Genomic DNA, 22,558 nt, shown 5'->3' with positions numbered 1-22,558 from the left:
CGACCTGAAATAAACTTTTTACATTGACTTCCATTGAAAGTTTACAAAGTTTTTTCTCTCTCCTGTAAAGCTGCTGTTTTGGAGATATTTGTTTTTCATTGGACAGCGACGATATGTTCCTGTGGATGAGGTGGTTTTTAGGTGGTTCCTCTGGTTTTTAGTATGACTGATACTGTACATGATTAAACTCCACCAAAAGACCATTAAAAAATAGGACGCATTAATCCAACACACACGCAGCCTCAGGGATTTATTTCCAGGAAGACCAGATCTACATACAAAAACCATAACAAAAGGTACAAAATGTGTATTAAATATGTCTTCAATTAAACTGTGTGAGACAATGTATGTACAATAGCTTGTAAATATATAACGGGGGGAAAAACTCTAGAAACAATCGAAAATTGCTAAATAGAGTATACTTACATAAAGAAGAGAGTAGAATATCCTCAAGTGTCAGTATAAAACAGATGCTTTCTTGCTGGTTTTGCATTTCAGTTTTACATGGTCCAACTTGACCTTTTTTTAATGAGAATGTGCATCAATGGATGTCCTCAGATTTCCTATAAAAACTCAAAATCAAAAGAAAAAAAATAGCCAAAAATAACCTTTGCTGTTGTTTTATTCTTGGCCATCTTTTTTTTGTCAAAAAAAAAAAAAAAAAAAAAAAAAAAAACATAAAAATAATGCTGAGCCAAAGTCATACTGAAGTCATAACTGCTGTTTAAGGTCTGAATGAGTTCAGATTATTCTGAATTAATAAAAAGTAGGCACATGTACTAAGAAATGTGCTTTAGAATACAAATCCATATTGACTTCAAAAATATACCATTATCTTATCTTGTGTTACACTTGTTCTGTATTTTTTTTTTTATACGTCCAACCCACACGTTTACAAAAAAAGCCCTGCGATTGTCAGCTTTAGCTGGATGAACTGTTTGAAATCAAACAGCTGTTGGTCCCACGCTGCCTTTTTTCTGCAGCATTCAAGTTTGTTTAATGTATTTCCAATGCAAAAAAAAATAATAAAATAAAATAAAAATAAAATTAAGACATTAATAACTTGAACTTGAGTTCTGCGAGAAAAAACAAATGATGAAATGTAACCTGCTTTATATAAAAAAATATATAAAGAAAAAAATAAAGCTGACAATGCACATCTTACAGATCTGTCATGGCTGTCACTTGCAAAGACAAATAATATTTATAAAAAATAAAAAAATAAACGAAATGTGAAAATCTGTTGCAAAATTTGAATAAATTTTCATAAAAAAAAAAAGCTCATAAAAAAAGCAAAATATAAAATAAAAATATGTTAAATGTTTTAGAGAAGGGGGGACACCAAGCAATTCTACCAGACAGAAGGGCAGAAACATCAGGGCATTTTGTGTCGCCAGCGTCTTTAAAACTAACCCAGGTTCTTGGAGTCCTGCAGCACATACGTATGGAGTTAGCATGAGTGAAATGAAGAGCACCAGCTGAGGAAGGGTTTAAATCATCCCTTCCAGATCTGTTCCTAATGAGACTGGGTCCTGCAGTGCAGCAGAATCCAGCAGCAGCAGCAGCAGCAGCAGCAGCCCCTAGTTTTCCTCCTGAAAGTCCACGAAACAAGATCTTCCATTACAGGAGTCTTCGGTTCAGGATCTCCCAGACCATCCGCCTCCTGAAATACGGCATGTGTTTCTGCAGAGGGTCCAGACACAGAGAGAAGGTGAAGAAGAAGAAGAAATTAAATTACACACTGCATCAAAAGCAGTTCAACAGCAGCAGCAGCCATAACAGCCAAACAGAAGCTGTACTGAGCACGCTCACCTGTGTAAATGTAATTGGCTTGTCTTTGGTGATGTATTCAGCATATTTGCATGTGAACATTCCGCAGTCACTTCCATTCATTTGTTGAGGGATCTCCTGCAGGGAGGAAATTCAAACTAACTGTTTATAAGGGAAGTGCATCCATAAGTTCAAAGTTCATTTCAGGCTTTCAATAATTTCTCTGAACTGTTTTTTTTTTCTTTTTCAGAACAGGTGCCAAATATCTTTAAAAGAAATCAAGGAGAAAACAGCAAGTTTAAAGTGTTTGATTATACATTGCACTTAAAAAATAAAACAATGTGTAGAACTGGCCTGGTATAAAATACAAAATATAGGTAAAATAAACCGTTTGCATGTAAACTAGATATCTGCAGCAGGTATAAAATAAAAACAGCAAAAAGCATACAGTACCAATATTACGTTTATAGACTTTAAAGTAAATTTTCTAAAGTAATTTCTGACAAAGCAACACTGTATTTCAAACATAAATAGATGTCCAGTTTTTAACAAACTAAAAATAAACTGTTCTGACACTGAAAATAGGGTCCAGTGCAAAATCTGTTAAATGTTCACTTCCTAATGCCTACAGTATTGTTTATTATTTCTTTTATTTGGATCCCCATTGGCTCCTACAATAATAGCAGCTATTCTTCCTGGGGTCCAAGAGAACATACTCTATGTGCATTCTATGTGTACAAAAGAAATTAAATAAATAAAAAAAAGTCTCAGTAAAAATCCAGTAACCTCACTGATTTCTGTGTCATAAATGTCAGGATCATTTTTAAGTCCTTACTCAAAAAATGTACATATAGAATAAAATTGCCTTTCTGAGAATCAAAATATTGATGACTAGCAGTCCCAATTTTTTAACAATTAATGGCTTAGCCCTGTCTATATTGTAATTTTATTTTTGACTTTTAAACACATTATAAACATTAATTACAGGACTATTTGACTCACGTTGCGTTTTTTGCTCTGAAGGATCCAGCCTGAGGTATCAAAGTCTCGTCCTCTTTTATCTTCACTTTCTTGTTCCAAATATTTTCTGTGGAAGAGAGGAACATCATATATGAGGAATCACAATTTCTTTAGACCAAATAAGCTAAATATGCCTATTAACAGAAAAGAGAAATAAACAGACTGATCTGCATATTGTGCTATTATGTCTGGGTACCAAAGTACATAGAAACATCACCCATGCCTATAGCATAGCTGAACATGAGAGGGCGCTGCAGAGGTGGAAATTACTGCTATAAAAGTGTTTTTTTTTTAAATGGACAAATATGGTATACAGGGTTTAATGGCTCTTTAATCATATATCTGATAGTGATTTTACTACAGCGCTCCCCAATGAACACACACTGTTCTTATAAGTTAAACATAGAGTGGATATGCAAGTTGTTCTTGACAAAATATTACAATTTTGAGGCTAACATCTACACTCCACAAACATTACATGCATCTCTGTCGTATCAGTTGGTTACCCGGTTTATTAGGGCATGTTGGAGCATAAAAATATATAAAACTGTGCTAGACCCCAGCCCTCAGGACCACAACCGAGCATCAACGGTCTAGACAGAACTAATTCACAAGCCTCAGGCTCCCTGGGGAAGATATAAAAAAAATATTGTATGCGCAATGATCCACCGGTTGCACCCCAGTTTCATCATCCCACTCTGAAGCAGCACTTACAACAAAATCCTGCATGCCTCGTCATTGTTTCCTCCCATGGAGTCGAAGTACATGATGCTCTTCTTGCGGAAATCCACGACCTACAGGAGCCGAACAGAGCAGAGTGAGGAACAGGATCCAAAACCACTGAGACGCATGACCTTCAGTTCCATGTCATTCAATCCCTGCCCAGTTATTAGCCTAAATCAAGGATTAAGAACAAAAACTAAACTAATCTAATATAAATCAGGGCGATAAATAGCTTCACTTTCATGTGTGCCCTGATCTAACTGAAGGCCATTCGTATAGATCAGGCTCTGTTGGGACACTTACAGAGAGACACCAGTGCACCCCCAGGTGGACAGGCACCAGAATGATGTCCACAGAGAAGATGTCCACTTTCTTGGTCCAGCGGCGCACAGTGGAGTAGCCAGAGCTGCGCAGCTTTGGGTAGAAGAAGGTGTTGAAGGTGTAGACGGAGGGCAGGTGAGACGCTTTACTGCGCTCCACCAGCATATTCATGTAGAAATTAATCACCTGCAGACAAGCAAGCAGTACAATTACATAGGGTTGCAATGGTATGAAGTCTCTGTTATATGGCAGTGTGCTAAATCCTGCTGGAAAATGAAATCTGCATCTTCATAAAAGTTCATAAAAGGTGTCAGTAGTAGAGGGAAGTGCAGTAAGTGAAGTGATGTAAGATTTTGTGGGATCATCACCAGCAGATGATGGACATGTCTCTTTATCCAAATCATCACTAAAAATCACTGATCATCAGTAAATTTTACATTTCATTTAAAGGAAATCAAGGGAGCAGAGTCTGGAGGAAGAGTGGAGAGACACACAGTCCAAACTGCTCGAGGTCTAGTGTGAAGTTTTTCACAAAGAGTGATGGTTTGGAGAGACATGTCAGCACTTTAAGATTTCATTTTCCAGCAGGACTTGGCATGAATTACTGAAATAAAGTAGCTTTTCAATGATGTTCAAATTTTGTTTTTGTGATGCACTACTTGCTGACAACTAACCTCATCATTGAGCCAATTGAGGTGGCTGAGGGTCTGCAGGTCCTTCCTGGTGATGGTTAGACGGAATCCCTCACTGAGAACTTCGTCCTGACTTCCTCCCCTCAGCGCTTTGTTCACCTCATTCTCCATGGCCTACACACACACAGCACATGCAATATATATATTATATATTATGTATGTAAAAAAAAAAGTAAGATTCAGTATGATGCAGGAATATAATTTGATTTAATTTGCAAGTACCAGTACTAACCAATCAAATAATTTTATCTAGAATCGCCATAAAGAAGTGAGATTTTAAACTGATATAAAAGTCCACAAAAGATAAATATATAAAAAATAATCCAATGCTGTAGATTGAGAGGTGAATACAGTCATTCTTTACCTCTGTCAGCTCAGGGAATTCTGGCTCCTCTACAGTCGGCTCTGGCTCCTTAACGACAGGTGCTAACGGAACCTCTTTTTCTAGAGGTACTCGCACCTTCAGCTCCACACTGGATAATCCAGCTCTCTCCTCACTGGACAGACGCTAGTTTACCACAACAAACATTGAAGAGAGTACAAGTCAGTCAAGAGTACACACACACACACAGACACGAATATGATTCCTATAGATATTATAGAGAATATTATAGCTCACCTGGCGCAAGAGCTGAGAAGCCAGAGCTTCCTGCTCCTCAATGAGCCGCCGCCTCTCCCGAGCACGAGAGTCATAGAGGCTAGTCCTGTGAGCAAACAGACATTACCCAACGTTAAGTTCATTTTCATTATATATTATATATTATATTCAGTAATTCTGGATTTTATGAGAAACAAAAACTGACAAATACTTACAGTTCCTTGATCCAAAGTTCAGCTTGGAAACACGGCACGCTGCACATAGGACAGAGAATAAATATAAAAAAACGGTCGTTTTTTAACACAAATGTCTTTACCTGAGTCAGTCACCTGTGCTTTTAAGCTAATTTTGGTTTTAGTGTAGGGATAGACAAAATCGCAATATCAATAAATAAATACAATATATATGTGTATAAATAAAAAATATATAAAAAAAAAAGCTGAAAAGACATTTAAACTAGTGGTTTCAATCAATAAAAAATAAAAAATCGAATTAAATCACAATAGAATTCTGTGATTCACAACAATTAAACACACCCTTTCTTCCTTAAGACTAAGCTTTTGATAATGGGTATTTAAATGTGCATAAAAGAAGTTGATTAAAATTCATTAAAATTCAATTCATTAAAATAAAATAAAAAAAAATTGTATTAATTTGTATTGTATTGAATAAATCATGGATAAAATCATAGCTGTTATTTTTAAAGCTTAACTGTATTTTTGAAAAGGGGACAGTATTAATGGTGTAGTGTGATTTACATATGAGAAACTAGATATTTTTTTCTGTTTTATAATATCTCAGGGTAGTTTTAATGCTTTGATAAAGTGGAATATTGTAATGTGATTGCGGCACAGATTTTAACTGAGGGTTTAGCTCCATATTCCACATTTAACTAGCTGTTTAATTTAGCTGTGTGTGTGTGTGTGTATGTTTCCTAAGTCACTGAGCACTATTACAACAGTAAGTGTTTTTTTCTTGTTTTTTTTTTTTAGCATATTGTTATTTGTCTTTGATTTTAAAACATTTTTAAATAGATCTTCAAAACATAAGAAAAAGAATTCTTGTTCCTTACCTGGAGCTCTCTGATCTTTTTCCCTGTTGTTCCTTTACAAAAATAACAGAGTCTCCATCGTGAGCTGTAGATGAGAAAGCAAACGTTTTTTTGTTTAGATATTAAACTTCTATATAGATAAAATAAATAGTTAGTTACTAAGTTAATAAGGGAGATTTTTAGCTCATGTACCCGATGACTGTGTGTCCTGAGAGGAAGTATCCTGAAGAGCAGCCGGTGACAGTGCAGACCGCATGGCCACTGCTGGTCTTTTTAAGCCTGACTCGTGGTCGTTTTCAGAGCTCCAGGGCAGAGGCTCAGGACCGTTGGAGACCGCCACAGGGCTGGGCAGGGCGCTGGAAGTGTGAGGGCTGGGAGGCTGGCTGGATAAACCAAATGAAGATTCTCCTGCTCCTGAGCCTGCAGGGGAAGCACACCGGAGCAGTCTCCGGCTCGTTGTCAGGAAACTGGAGCTAGGAGGTAAAGAAATAAAGCAAAATTATTTGCATTTTCGCACTATAAGGTGCACTGTCAACAAACGTCTATTTTCTGGTCTATTTTTATACATAAGGATTGTAAGGCACATTAGGAGACACTAGTAAGGCACAGGGGTGTCGCCATGATTTCCTTCTAATTCAGCAGGTCTGGCTGCTGGGTGTAAAGCTAGGTTAAATTAAGTAAACAAAAAAAAAAAATCTGTTAATCTACAGATATTTCTCTCCTAAAAACTGTTTGTTTGGGTGAGTGTTCCCGTAAGCCAGGGTGATAATAGCTTATAACGTTTTAGTAAACGTGCAGTCTACAGGCCGTTAATATTCAGCTCTGAATGAAGAAAGAGCTAATGCTTAGCACTGTAAGCGGGTAATGCAAATGCTGCTCCAGCAGTGCTAGCTGGGGTTAGCAACACATCTGAATGGCAAAAGAGCTAGGGTTTAGCATGGTTAGCGACTACATTTTATACATAAGGTGCACCAGATTATAAGGTGCACTGATATTTTTGGGAAAATACAGTGCAAAAAACATGGTGGTTTAATTTTATACTATTACAACATGTTACAGCAATATAATAACACATGAAATCATAAAAAAGTAAGAATATGATAGGAGTGCAATACTAAGAAACTCACAAGTCTCGATGTGATCTGATGCCTGGATGACTTCCGTCACAAAAGAACGATGACTGACCATCAGACACCACGGACAACAACTGTCTGTACACTTCCTTTTCCTCCTCACGTACTGACTGAAATCAATCAGAGAAGAATGGCAAGAGAAAGAACTGTGATCAGTACAAACAATATAAAGCAGGCCATGAAAAATAACAGGCTCAATATTAGTCAAGAATAAACTGCTTGGTCAAAAAAAAAGTTGTCAACTAAATTTAAGTAAGTAAATGATGTGGAGTTGGACTGCAGGTTTAGGTTCAGCAACAGTATGTGCTGAAAGAATGAGGTCCGCTGACTACCTGAATATACTGAATATAGACCAGGTTATTCCATCATCAATGGATTTTATTTTTCATCCCTGATGACACGGCCATATTCCAAGATAACAATGTCAGGATTCATGGTGCTGGAATTGTGAAAGAGTTCAGGGAGCATGAGATCATTATTTATCATTTTCACACATGGATTAAAAGAGTTCACCACAGAGTCCAGATCTTAACCTCATTGAGAATCTTTGGGATGTGCTGGATGGAGAAGAGAGGCTTTGTGCAGCTGTCAGACTCTACCATTATCAGTGCTGCTGCAAGATCTTGGTGAAAAATTAATAATTAATGCAACACTAGATTAAAATAGATAAAAATATTAGTATTACTCAGACCTCCTGTGCTGTACAGTGAGGTCTTCCTCGCCACTGACGACTGGAGGTGCCATGAGACGGGCTCTGGACCACTCGAATGGGAAACGTCTTCTCGAACATGCTGGTGTAAGACGTGTTCCCTGTGCTTGGACCAGATGTAGAGAACCGGCTGAGGGAAAATGAGAAAACAACAAAACAACGCATTTAGTTTTATGTTCTGGTGAAAAGAAATAAAAATTAGAGCTTTATAACTAGTGTATTACACAGTTTAATGAATACAAGTAAGTTTATTAACACATAAAACACAGCCACACTGCAAAAATTGAACGCTGACACACCTTGGTGTTCTGTGAGGTCTGAGGTACAAGGGCCGACCAAGCCGAGGGGAAGGGCAGGGTTTAGAGGTGCAGAGAGAGGGCAGGTTGGCCGAGTGGCCGTTCGTTTTGTGGGTATCATGTTGTGTAAAGCTTGTAGAGAACTGCCGCCTGCTGACCTTAGAAATAGTCACCGACTGCTCAGTCCTTACAGAGCCTGCAAGAAAAAAATCTATTATTTTTTGTAATCTGCATTTTACACATTTACCACATACACATACATGGTGGTGAAAGAAAAGCAAAAGACAGCTACATACATTAAATTAGAGACACAGACTAAAAAAAAGATGATACAAAGCAGACAAGCAAAAAATAAACCTTACTATAAGTCTTATATTATGACACATCCATATGTATTCACCTAGTTCCAATATGTTGAGGATTTTGCTTTGATAACTTTCTTTTAAATATTCCATTCCCTTCAAAAATATATATTTTTAAACCTAGATCATCAGAATGTCTGAGCTTAAAATTTAGATAAAATTCAAAGTGATCATTACGAAGAGGCAGATATAGTTAAGGTGATATTTTAAGTACAAGTAGTTTAGATAATATCTCAACTAGGGATGTTCCCAATCTAATCATGTGACTGAAATCGAGTGGAAAAGATGCTAATCACTGATCAATCAAAAAAATTACCAATAGGTTGTCTATATGTACATGTGCATGCCAAATGGGACTGATTCGCTTAATTGGGCAGATTTAAAGGCCACCTCTCTCTCAAGTCAGGACATTCTAGTAAAAAAGATGCTCAAAGCTACCATGTGTGTTTGAGACTGTTTCGGGTGTGGTGGAGGACATGATTAAAAGTAAAATTAAGATTAAAAGTTATTCATAAGTCTTATGTTGGGATTTGGGAATACTGCCCAAGAAAACAGAAACTGAATGGAAATCTCACACAACTATATTAAAAGCTAAATTACACAAAAATAAAAAACTGTCATATGTGATTGAAGCAAAAGTGGGTGAACTTTTGTTTTGTTACCTGATTTAACAATGGTCTTCCACTCCACAGCAGTAGAAGGAGCCATGAAAGTGTCCTCGAGTGTTCCAGGTGATTTTTCTGCAAACTGAAAGCAAAACAAACACATTGCAAAATGCAGATACTGCCAACTTTTGACCAAGCAGAAATCTTTGGCTCTAAGCAGATTAAATATTCTACTAAGTTCAGCATATTTAAAACAAAAACGGTTTCGTTGAAACATTTATTTTTTTACATTTCAAATAAAAAAAGCAATAGCAAAAAATATTTGCATGTTTTTGTCCAATACAGAGACGTAACTGAGACATATAAAATACAAAACAAAAAAATCTCATTTGTATAAAACCTCATGCAACATTTAAAACTTCACTAAATTGAAATTGTCAAAAGCATATTATATTACAGGTGCAAGACATGCTAAAGGAAGCATGCACCGTAGCCCAGCATCATCTACGCCCTGCTCATTCAGATAACAATAATTTATTACTTTGTTGTGAAACATCAGCTAAATCTAAGCAACTCTCAAACATTTTAGATAATTATAATAGTATATAAAAGTAATTATGAGAGTAAAGAACTGAAACGTGGGCTTACATACAGGGTCTAATGGGTTAAACAGTAAATAAAACAAAGGTAATGATAAGAAAATTACAAATGAGAACTTTAAAAGATGTTAATCTTTAATATTCATACAGTTCATGCAGCAAATGTTTTGAGGGCATCGTTTATGCAACTTTGGAATGCATCTCGTACCACAGTTTTGAAAACTACTGCAATATTAATTTTTTTTTTTAATTCCTACCAACTCTTTGCATACTGTGCACCATAAAAAGTGAAATACCTTGCTTTCAGTATTTTCAGACCCCGATGCATTGGCTGCAGGAAGAGATGTGGGCAGGTCTGTGGATTCTGTCTGTGGTGGGTCAGGAGAGGCAGGCAGCATGTTCCTCAAGGTTGGGCTGACACTGCTGCGCATCCACGATGCAACAGAAGAGCCATGGGTCTTCACCCCCTCGGCCGCATTCTTCATCGTGTCCATAAAATCTCCTAAAACACAAGAAAGTTCAAGTCAAGTTGAGAGGTTTTTACTGTAGTTTCATCTAATCCTGGCATCATGTTCTCCTCCACCAGTCTTACACACTGTTTTGGATAAGGTTATGCCTTTACTCCTGGTGCAAAAATTCAAGCAGTTCAGTTTGGTGGTTTGATGGTTTGTGATCATCCATCTTCCTCTTGATTATATTCCAGAGGTTTTCAATTTGGTCAAATCAAAGAAACTCATATATCATTTTTAAGTGGCCTTTTATTTGTATTTTTTCCAGATTTATATGTTCCAAAAGGAGAGTGATATACTTACCCATTCTAAATTTCTTGACAGCTCGGTGTTCTTCAATGCCATCCACATCTTCCAGACTGTAAAGAAGAAGAAAAAAAAGATGCATGTTAATGTAAGCTGTTCTAAAACGAAAGCTACTTTGGATAGCGACACACCAGCCTATAGGAAAGCCTAACACATGCCTGCTTCTCAGGGAACAGTAGAGAACAAGACAGAAAGGTGTTAAGCAACTTCACTAGTAAAGTGTATCGGTGCAGTTTCAAAACATCTGTTGAGATACTACATTGAAAAATATTAGCTAACTAATCAAACACACTTTGACACAAACATTTACACATCCACTATATTCTCTATCAGTGGTGCACAGTTACGTGGATAGCTACAAAACAAATATAGGTGGAGACTGTACTAATTATCTGTACTTCGCTTAACATAAAAAACACGTTTGCTCGAAATAAAGAAATCGTTGAGCAGAAGTTGCAAAATTTTTCACTTGAATTTGACAAAACTTGAGCAGAAGTTATTTATACATTTTAAAGAAAACGTGAGCACGAACTGCAATATCGTTTGCTCAATAAATTATTTTTTTATTCACAGGCCCTCCCTGGCTCCCTATTATACAGTTAAACATTTAAAAATAAATATATTTTTAAATGTTTGTATTGAAAATGTCTAACAAATCTCAGGACTATATAATAGAATCGTGAATTGAATTGAATCATGAGCAGAGTGTATCGTTACACCACTACTTTCTAACTATAGAGTACTTTTACTCAAGTGGAAATCTAAAGGGACGAGTTTTTGGTAGCTACATTTATCTTATAATTTTAAATCTTGGTAGCTTCGTCCACCACTGAATAAAGTGAAGACCAGAAGCTAATTTTCCCACAATAATAATAAAGCTGATAGATACTTTGGACAGCGACACACCAGCACAGTCTAACACATGCCTGCTTCTCAGGGATCATAGCTTATATCAGTAGATTTGCCTGTGTGAACTCCAGTAGAAGTTTTTTGCCGCGCACTTTAGTGAAGGTAGCTAGCTTGAGTTTGACTAAAATAACTTAACGTTAAATAGTTAGCCTATCAATTACACACTTTTCCACTAACTTAACCTATATTATATAGCCATTCTTGTCTCTAGTAAAGTAGCTAGCTAATTAGCGTTAGCCTAGTTTAGCTAATTTGGTCTCAGAAAAGCTGGCTAGTTTAAATAGCTAACTAAGTTAGCTAGTTAAGCTAACTAATAAACTCACCAGTCTATGGGTCTCTTTCTCCGGGGAGGACCGTCTTGCTGCTGCCCCGTGCCGATATGATCCCCACCGGGCGCTTCTCCGTTGCGAAGGTTAGCTATTCCAGTCCCGAACCACTGGTAGAGCTTATTAAACATGTTTAATCCTGGAGCCGCTCTGTTTAAATCTCTCTGAAACGGGCCTTATTCACATGCTAGCAGTTAGTTAGCCAATTAGCATCATTACCTCTGTTAGCCGGTTAGCTTGAGCCGCATTTTCCAGCCCGGTAGACCGGTTAACTGGTTAGCTAGCTAGTTAGCTAGGCTAGTTAGCCAGGCTAGCACAGCCGCCGGGCCGCCGTTAGCTGCCCCAAGCCCTAACTTAGCTAGCCTAGCCAGTTAGCCGCGATGCTAACAGCGTCCCTCAGCCTGAGCGGCGGTTAATCAGCGCGCGGCCTCCCCGCGCACAGGCCTCCCCCGTTATTAATGAAACCGGGCCGGGATCCCGGAGCGCCGTTACCCGCAGTTTACCGGTTATAAACCCGGTCTCTGAAACTTGCTCGCGCGACAACCTTCTCCCGCTTCTTCCTCATTTAAAACCGCGACATGGCCAAAGCTCGCATCTCACCGTCAGGCGCGCTGATTGGCTGAGCGGCGATGACGCGCGGGGCTCGCCTGCAGTGTTGTAGAAGAGGAGTGGAGGAAAAAAAATAACATAAGGAGTGATATATTAAATATATTGTTTTGCATTGTTTTATTTCAGTTTAATTAATAAATTTGTTGTATTTTTTATTCTATAAGCATTAATGTATTTTATGTGTTGTTTTATTTCATAAGGATTACTATATTTGTTCCATTGTTTTATTCAATAAGGATTAATATATGGAAAAAAAAGCTAAAAAAATCAAAAGATTAATCACTTACATGTAATATTTTATTTATATGAATTGATATATTTGATGTATTGTTTTATTTTATATGGATTAATAAACTTGATGTATGTACTTGATATATTTGTTGTACTGTTTTAATTCATAATTTAAAGCATCATAATTGGTCTCTCCTAGTGTTTAGTCCACATATTAGTGTGGTCAGAGCTGATTTTTGGGGGGTTTTGGTGCTAACTTTTATGTAAAATGTTCAGTAAATGCAATGAGTGGCACCTTTAACAATCAACATTGCTATATCATTGTGTACAAGCAATATACTTTACGTTAATAATAGTCAAGGCAAAAGATGGATTGGTATGAAGGAAGAATTTATTTGAGCATCAGAAAAAAAGCATCAGGCTGACCAAATCATCACTGTCCAGTGAAAAACAGCATCTTCAAAAGTATCTCCATTTTTTTTAGTATCTCCATTTTTAGTTTACTACTTTATTTGATCACACAAACTGTACCTTACACTGCATCAACATTGCTTGATGAATGGACCAATAGAAATGCTTTAAACTTATCTATACACTGACTAATGTCTGAAATAACAAAAAAAGATGCAGAGCTTTCAGACCTCAAATAATGCAAAGAAAGTTCATATTGATAAAGTTTTAAGAGTTCATAAATCAAATTTTAGGTTGGAATAACCCTGGTTTTTAATCACAGTTTTCAAGCATCATGTTTGCATCATGTTCTCCTCCACCAGTCTTACACATTGCTTTTGGATAACTGATTTTATGCTGCTTTACTGCTGGTGTAACAATTCAAGCAGTTCAGTTTGGTGGTTTGATGGTTTGTGATCATCCATCGTCCTCTTGATAATATTCCAGAGGTTTTCAATTTGGTAAAATCAAAGAAACCCATCATTTTTAAGTGGCCTCTTATTTTTTTTTCAGAGCTGTATATCTACTAGAGACTATAGATTATATCTGTCCAGTATCATTTATTTTACTTTAATCCAGGATATATGGAGATATATGGAGTGCATTATTTGTATCAGTACTACTTATAATTAGTATTGGTTATAAATCTAATACTTTTTTTTTGTATTCTTTTAATATCTCAATTAGAGGTGTGCCATATCATTTCATATGCAAAAATATAATTATTATTTTTATTTTGTTACAGTAGTATATTCTTGAAATAATATATTTTTAATTTAATGTTTTGTCATATGGCAAAGAGTATCGTTATTGTGAAAATACCTTGAAATATCATAATATTATATTATTTTAGTGCCATATCGCCCACCCCTAGCCAGTAAACACAACAGCCACAAACAGCTTATTGGACTTCATTTTTAATTCTCGACATATTCAAATATCATATGACTTAAAATAGAACAAAAATGAACTATCCCTAAAAGATAATGATCAAAAACAGGGAACACAGTGCATATTATCAACATATCAATACATACAAGATATGAGTACACACAGTACAGTCATTCAAGCGCCGAAATGTTTGGCATGAGATATGGCAACACGTATCAGAGGAATATTAGTGTTTTCAAGCAGCCAAACATCCTGGCACTTAAGTCCTTTTAAATCCTGTATAAGAACAATCAGCATTTCAGAGGAACAGGGGCAAACAGGCAGACAAGCACTGTTTAACAATAGCTTCAATTATAATGGTAAAAGCTGTGTGCAATTTTTAATAAATATACATTTTATTAATATAGAATGAAAATTAAGCTTTAACACCCCCAAAAGTAAAAACATCATATTTGGACCTTTCCTGCAGCACAAAAAAATGCTGTACCTTGTATTGCCATTTTTGCACTTAATATCTGCAAGTTGTTCTTTACATTGTATTGGAATTTTATTATAAATGGACAAATAGAAATGCAGCAAAATTTGTTGAAATCATTTGATCAAAAACATTTAGAAAGGAATCTATTAAAGAAAAAGAGATTTTCTTTTTATTTCAGCCAGTAAGTCAAATGTTGCTCTTTGTTATAACCTTTTTGATGGTTATTAAAATAATAACTGAGAACTTTAGAGCCCTTTATGAGCTCTATACATTCAAAATACAAGCATGTCAGGTCCCTTAATAAACTCTTTACTTATATATATATTTATTTACTTATTTCTTAAAAAAAAACATAAAATCTAGCCTAAGCTGAGTTGACACGGCAGAGAAAAAAAATACCTAAGTTATTAAGCATTGCAGAGAAATAAGTATATTAGTTTTTTTAGGGTTACAAATTTATTATATTAAATACAATGTGGTCAGCAGAAAACCAATCAAATCAAGATCACAGATCAAATATCAATTTTCAATTTTAAATATCAGTCAAATATTTACACTTATCTGTTAAAAAAAAACATATCCAATAAAATTTTTAAATAACATTCTGCTGTGTGAATACTGATGCCATGGATCTAAATTTATATTAAAACAAAATATAACAGGTATGCCAATAACTGAATGATGAATGAAGGGACAAAAAATAAAAAAATAAGAGTCATAACTTAACACAGCATTTAATTTTACAATAAAAGAATAAAAATGATTCTCTCTGATTCTATAAGTGAACTAGAGCGTATCTACATGTAGTCGTAGATAAAGCAGCACACTTGTACTCAGCTCAATTAAAACCACCGACGTACAGAAGGCAGCAAAAAGGATTAGATAGGTAGTGTGGACGCTTAGACGAGCATACCACATGTAGCATTTCTCTCAGATTACAATCAGAGTCAATTTTGGACCTGCAGCTGCTGAAAACCTCCGAGAGACAAGCGCACAAATCCCGGCAGTACAAACAACAGCCTATAAAAAGGACACACGGACAGATGGATGGATGGACTGACGTACGGTGTGAACCAGGTTAAAGTTTGTGTCGTAGTTTAGTGTCAGTTTGTTCCTCCGCTGCACAAGTGGGTGTAAAGCTCTCAGTCCTATTCGTGTTGTTTGTGGTCGCTGTGGTGCGGCGGTAACCCCGGAGAAAACGGGTTCAGGTACCAGGCCTTGTAGGTCAGATACCATCCCAGCACAGCACACCCAGTTCCCAGGATCTTGTGAATGGTTTCGTGGAAGTACACAGAAGTGCAGGCAAACATCCATACCCAAATAACCACGATAGCATTGAGCGCCACATACAGAGCATCCAGCACAGCTGTCCTCTTCTGATTGTGCTGCACCAGGTGCAGCATGGGAACCATCTCTTCGACGATAAGGAACGTAGAATAGGCCAGAATGAACGAATGACCCGATATATCAAAGCCGTCCCACATTAACCCGGCTCTCCTGCACTCCGCCTTCGTGCTGAACTCTTCACGAACGACCTGCACGGACTCAGACTGCCCGTAACACGTCCCTGTGATGTCCTCGATGTAGAAAAACGTCTCGGTGCAGATGTACCAGATCGCCGTCGCCACCACCAGAGCTGTGAGACGCTTCAACACATAGATATGGGTTCTGTTGTAGGAGTTGGAGAGGAACAGAAACGGGAGCAGCAGAACCAGGTTCCAGCCCCAAGAGATCTTTACAAAATACCTAAGAAAGAAAAAAAAAAAGAAAAAAAAAATAAGGTAGAAGAAGATAAAATCAGCACCATTCAAAACATGAGCAAAAAAATTCTAGTTAGTTTCTTTAAAAATACATTAAAATAATAATAGTAATAATAATAATAATAATAATAATAATAATAATAATAATAATAATAATAATGTACACCCATCTGATTTTTAATACTTTAATATTGAACTTTTGTCTTTTATATTTGGGGATTGGGGAGGGAGTTCCTTACTAATGCACTCTTAATGCAGAGATATGCAGAAAAGTGAAATATCTAATTTTGTGGATTTATGGCCCTAAAATATGACAATTTTTCACAGCATTTTCTTTTTTCATTTGTTTGGCATTTACTGCATTTACTTTTAATTGGTTGTGTGCATTTTAAATGTTGACACTAAAAATGGCTGCACTTTAGTTTTGTGTTTATTTAGTTTGGTTGCATTGCATTATTATATGTTTTATTGTATTACTGGTTAAGTTACAGTTTAATAGACGAAATAAACAAAATATAGATATTTTTGTATTTTCTATATCCATGTATACTTATACTAACGTTATTTTGTTGCTGTAATATCTCCAAAAATATTGTTATGGCAAAAACACCGTGAAATATCGTGAATATCGAAATATCATACAGTGCCAATGTAGAAACTATAGTCAGTTACATAGCTAAGCTAAATAACTTCAAGCTAAAATACTTAAGATAAGCCTTTTAAATCAAAGTTATGAGCGGATAGTTTTTAAACACATTAAAATTCAGGATAAAATATGTATATTTATGTCTTCAGCTCATTTTGTAGTCCATAAAAACTCAAAAACTTCGGCAAGGTGCCCGCTAGCTTAGTTTAGCTAAGCTAACTAGCTAGCTAACAACACAAGCCAACACAAGCTAGTCCTGATCCGTACAGTTGGCAAAGATCCACTCCGGGATTTCGCCCCACCTGCCTGGGCGGCGCTGCCGCAACTGAGCTGCGGCATCGCCGCCCAGACAGGTGGAGCGAAATCCAGGAAAGGATCTTTATTTTACGGATCTGGATTAGTCTCTATAAGTAAAATAGCCACAGATTCATGGATTATGAAGATACAACCCTATAAATCTCATTAACCCTGATATTATATATTAGTACACATTAATAAACGTTCAGATAAACGTCCAAACTCACAGGTTTAAGAGATTTCTGCTGCTGCTGAAGTACGTCTGCGGGACAACGTCCAATTCCTTCAGTATTGATCCAGTTAGAGAAACTCCAAAGAAGAAAAATGGTAAAAACTGGCGGATTATTCTAATATTCGGCTTCCAAAACGATACCAGGAGCTGCACCACACTGCCTAAACACGCTGCCATGTTTTTAGCCTGTAGTAGAAGACTGTGGAGAAAAAGCTGGAGGTGGAGATCATCGACTGAATGGGAGCCAGTCTGACAGAGAGCATGACCGGCTTAATTCCGGTTTCCGCACAGAAGGGGGAGGGATCAGCCAATCAGAAGAGACTAGCGTGACGGGACAGTCTGCGAATAGCCAATCAATATACTAGTGCGTCTCAAAGAAAATTTGAATATCAATGAAAATTTTTACAGCCAATGAAAACCCCAAAATCAGTGTTTGAGAAAATTAAAATATTATATAATAACCAATTGGTGCTTTTGGCAGTGTGGGCAGTGTGTCAAGTCCTGCTGGAAAATGAAATCTCCATGAAAATCTCCATAAAATTTGTGATGGTTTGGAGAGCCATGTCTGTCATCTGCTGGTGTTGGTCCACTGTGTTTTATTATCAAGTCTAAAGTCAGTGCAGTTTTGTTTTCCCGCTAAACCTTACAGTACTTCATGCTTTCCTCTGCTACTGACAAATTTTATGAAAATGCGGATTTCATTTTCCAGCAGGACTTGGCACACTGCCAAAAGTACATTCTTATATATTTAAATTTTTTAATTTTCTGACAATGATTTGGTTTTTTTTTTTTAAGTATTAGGAGTAGTATTAGTCACAGTACCAGTAATAATGGTAGTAGTATTACTAGTACAAGTATTAGCCTCAGTATCAGTAGTAGTAGTATCAGTAGTAGTATTATTAGTAGCAGTAGTATTAATAGTAGTATTAGTAGTGATAGTATTAGTAGTAATAATATTTGTAATATTATGAAGAGTAGTATTATTAGTAGCAGTAGAAGTATTAGTAGTAGTTGCAGTAATAATGACAGCCGTATTAGTTGGTAAAGTATTAGCCTCAGTAATAGTGGTAGAAGTAGTAGTAGTAGTAGTAATAGTGGTAGCAGTTTAGCAGTATTAGTAGCAGTAGTAACAGTAGCAGTAGTTTGTATTGCAAACGTGTATCATTTCCAGCCCGAAGCAACATTTTCCGTGCAAGCAGATTTGGACACTTTCAGAGATAAACAGTTTAATTTCAGAGTCGTGCCGAAGCAAACGCCTGCACAACAGAGATTCACTGTGTTGCCAGGCAACAAGCCCTGAATAAACCAGGTAAACAATTCAATTATCAGACACTGAAATCGCATAGACACATAAACAGTGTAGCTGAATGATGTTTTTGAAACATTTTCTCGGTTGTTGTTTGTATTTCTGTCTCTTAAGGCACTCTAAGGCTTTTCTGCTGATATTTCCATCCCACAGCATGAATAGATATATTAACAACATATCAACAACATTTAATATTAAAGACTTTATTAAAGCAATACAGAAACACATGCAAAATTAATCTGTAAAGTTAAAGTGTTAAACAAACCACAATATGTTAGAATTATACATTAGATTATTCTTAATAAGTATCACACTTATCTTTGAGGACAGATCTGCATACTCTTGGTGAGATTTTAATCTCAGTGTCTTCATGAGGGAGAGTCACCTGGAATAGTTTTCTCAGCGCCTTGAATGAAGGAGTTCCTGGAGGTGCTGAACAAAAAGAGTTGCTGCCTTTCCTTCACCCTGTGAATCCCAATTAAATCACCTCAAATCACCTAAATCTCATTTCATCAGGTTTAGATCAGGGGAATAGTCAGGTGGAGGATAAACACTTTTTTTTTTACAGTTTACTACATAATTCCATTTGGGAACATTACTTGTTTTAGTATTAAATGTATTTAATACTAATCTATAATGTAGAAGTCCAATATAATTTGAATGATAGTGTATGTGGCAATGGTTATTTTTTTTTATTTATGCCAGAATGTCTCTTTAAGTCAAGGCTTTCTCTGTGAACATTCATAATCTCAAGCTATCATCCACATGGTGGCAGTATAATACATGCAGCATCTGACTAAGTGCTCACAGTGAGATCCAGTTCTCCTCTGGGTCAATGGTATCAGTATTACAATAAATTAATTACACGTTTAAATTAAAGGTGACTGTAGCAAGCAAAGTATAGGTAGTAAAGACATTTAATAAAGTTCAACATCTGAGTAGGCCAGGATAAAATTCACTTACAGTACAGGCCAAAAGTTTGGACACACCTTCTCTTTTTCAGTGCGTTTTCTTTATTTTATGACTATTTACATTGCAGATTCTCACTGAAGCATCAAAACTATGAATGAACACGTGTGGAGTTTTATGTACTTAACAAAAAATGAGCTGAACCTCCACAGTCACCGGACCTGAACCCAATCCAGATCCAGGTTTGGGGTGAGCTGGAGCACAGAGTGAAGAAGACAAAGGAGCAACAAGTGCTAATAAACACCTCTGGGAACTCCTTCCTTCCTTCAAGACTGTTGGAAAACTTTTCATTTCAGGTGGCCACCTCTTAAAGAAGCTCACTGAAAGAATGATGCCAAGAGTGTGCAAAGCAGTAATCAGAGCAAAGGGGGGCTATTTTGAAGAAACTAGAATATAAAACATGTTTTCAGTTATTTCACCTTTTTTTATTAAGTACGTAAAATCCACATGTGTTTATTTAAAGTTTTGATGCTTCAGTGAGAATCTACAATGTAAATAGTCATAAAAATAAAAGTAATCATGCATTCTAAGCAGGTAATGGTGATTTCTGCAGTCACACTTTACCCCTGATGTACTGTGGTGAGGCCTGGTGAGGGTGTGTACTGTATATACAGAGCTCTGTTCTTCAGGCACGTCCCTCTCGTTTGGTCTTTTTGAATCTTCTTTTTGCTCTCCAGTGCTGTGTCAGACGGTGTGGTCCGCAGGGCTGTGAAATACTGCTGTTTTAAAAGAGGCCGCCATTAGTTTTAACAGCGTCTGGCTGTAGATGTTTCTGCACAAGCTGTGTTTAGATCTTCTGTATCATTATTCTGAAGCCAGTTCGGCTTGTGTTTCTTGGACACTTTGAGGATTCTGCTTGTTGAAGAAGGAAAATCAGGCTTTCTGCCAGCGAACAAAGAGGGCTTTCAGTATATTTACACAACTGTAAATCCTCACTGTAATTCCTTCTTGACGCACAGAAATCTTTGTGCACTGGATGAGACACAGTGTTTAACAGTGGAAGAGGATGTTCTCCCAGATCTACAGAGCTCCTGTTTTTTATATTGATATTATGATATATTGTATAGTTTTTGTTTGTGATACATTATGCATTATGTGCTGTCAAATTATAATATCAATTTATGTAACATAGCCGCCCCAAATTCACTAAAACTCATCACCTCTAGGGCACCCTTGCTTCTAGAGTGGCAAAAAAAGAGAAAAAGTGCATTTATATTTGTTTTTGGCCCTTCTAATTAAAATGGGTGTTGTATCTAAGTTTTATTCTATGCCACTCCTACAAGACAATGTCTGTACGGATGTCCTTTCCAGTAAAGAAAATGTGGTAGGCTGTGGTGAATATTGTTGTCGTCTCATGTAGTCCTATTATTATGCAGCCGTCTGCCAATGGTGCTGGCACTAACGGGATGACTCTTTGAATGCTTCTTGTTGAATGTGCCTTTTTCTAGCTATTCACTGCCACCAACAGCAGACTACGGTAATATCTTCATGGTCAGAATGGCATGCAATATGTTGACAAAACCAAATTGCTACACAAAAACTGTCAGAGCGAAAGAAAAATCATTCCTCAAAGCTTAGCATTCTACTGGAATGCATTTTAAATAAATCAGATCAAAGTTCTTTCTCCATACCTATTCTACACTCTACACTTCCCAGATTAGGTCTGAGGAGCTGTGAACCTGCAGACGCTACGGGGTAACAGTGTGCTTTTGAGTCTAGACAGGGTGATGTCATAGCGGAGGACGTCAGATTGTTTCTGGCGTGAGGTTGTTCCTCTAGGCTTGACCCAGTTCAGCCTGGCCTACAGAAACGGCCTGCGCTGATTTATGAGACTGGATCTTCCTCACACCATTCCAGACTGTTACATATCCAGTACGCTGAAAAAAAACGCAGGCAGGAAATTAAAAGCTCTAAAAATTACAGGCAGGATTACATTGTATGCATTTAAAACATTAGTGCATTATGATTGAAGGTAAGGTAATATTCATATTACCAGCATCATCCAGCATTTTTAGTTATTTAATGATACATAATACACATTAATTACCTTCTATGGGTAGTTCTAAAAGTATTTTAATATCTGCTTATTTAATGTTTTTTCTTAAATGAAGAATATTTTAAAAAGTTTTTTTTCTGCTTATGTTGGAGTAACTGCCTCAGTCTACTACTGTCTAGAATTGACTTTCAAGTAGATTGCCAAGCTTCTATTGCTGAGAGGATTTAACTGCATTCAGAAGTTGAGTCAGTCAGGTCAGGATGTTGTATGATGATCACAAATGAAGAAAACAAACAAAAAATAAACCAAACAAAACCAAAAAATAAAGGACTAAGCAACATGAAGGACACTGTAGACTGAGAAGACGAAGAAACGTGCAACCTGACGGACGTAAAAATGCACAAGAACCAACAAACTAACATTGAAAAATTAATACACATGGTGGGAACAGGCAACAGGAAACACCTGGGGGCTGGTAATGAGGGGGCGGGGCTACAAATGAACACAGGTGGGAGCACTAAAGACATGGGCTATAGTTTTTTTGTATGGTTGCTCTCCTCAACCCCCCTATAAAGTGCTGAATCATTACGCTATGAGAAAAAAAACGCTCCACTACTAAGTGGACTACTGAGCAATTTTTCATTTAGATTCCTGAAAAGGCCTGATCAGAACGAGCCCGTTGTCAAAGTCCCCCCCCCCCCCCCCCACGCATCTATTCATCACGACCAGCAGGTACATCACTCTGTAAATTTGCTCTTGGGTCG

The 22,558-nt window shown here is 36.8% G+C and overlaps 2 protein-coding genes across 2 annotated transcripts; both read right to left on the bottom strand.

Moving 5' to 3' along the window:
* Positions 1 to 231: 231 nt before the first annotated feature.
* Positions 232 to 12,535, bottom strand: senp1 (SUMO specific peptidase 1). Its single transcript, XM_022677144.2, has 18 exons — positions 11,927 to 12,535; positions 10,692 to 10,747; positions 10,176 to 10,381; positions 9,338 to 9,422; positions 8,317 to 8,509; positions 8,000 to 8,147; positions 7,303 to 7,418; positions 6,368 to 6,648; positions 6,197 to 6,260; positions 5,340 to 5,378; positions 5,146 to 5,230; positions 4,891 to 5,034; positions 4,509 to 4,640; positions 3,817 to 4,020; positions 3,505 to 3,584; positions 2,773 to 2,857; positions 1,813 to 1,908; positions 232 to 1,683 (listed from the first exon to the last, which is right to left on the bottom strand). Exons 1-18 carry the CDS (start codon positions 12,058 to 12,060, stop codon positions 1,621 to 1,623), a joined length of 2,211 nt encoding a protein of 736 aa, XP_022532865.2. The 5' UTR covers positions 12,061 to 12,535; the 3' UTR covers positions 232 to 1,620.
* A 1,585-nt stretch (positions 12,536 to 14,120) lies between these two features.
* On the bottom strand, positions 14,121 to 17,810 carry fitm2 (fat storage inducing transmembrane protein 2). Its single transcript, XM_007238822.4, has 2 exons — positions 17,519 to 17,810; positions 14,121 to 16,334 (listed from the first exon to the last, which is right to left on the bottom strand). Exons 1-2 carry the CDS (start codon positions 17,698 to 17,700, stop codon positions 15,737 to 15,739), a joined length of 780 nt encoding a protein of 259 aa, XP_007238884.3. The 5' UTR covers positions 17,701 to 17,810; the 3' UTR covers positions 14,121 to 15,736.
* Between the last annotated feature and the right edge of the window lie 4,748 nt (positions 17,811 to 22,558).

The sequence above is a fragment of the Astyanax mexicanus genome, chromosome 13, assembly GCF_023375975.1.
Source record: "Astyanax mexicanus isolate ESR-SI-001 chromosome 13, AstMex3_surface, whole genome shotgun sequence".
Lineage (NCBI taxonomy): Eukaryota > Metazoa > Chordata > Actinopteri > Characiformes > Acestrorhamphidae > Astyanax > Astyanax mexicanus.
Note: the sequence above shows the minus strand (reverse complement) of the source record. Positions and strands in the feature narration are given on the sequence as shown.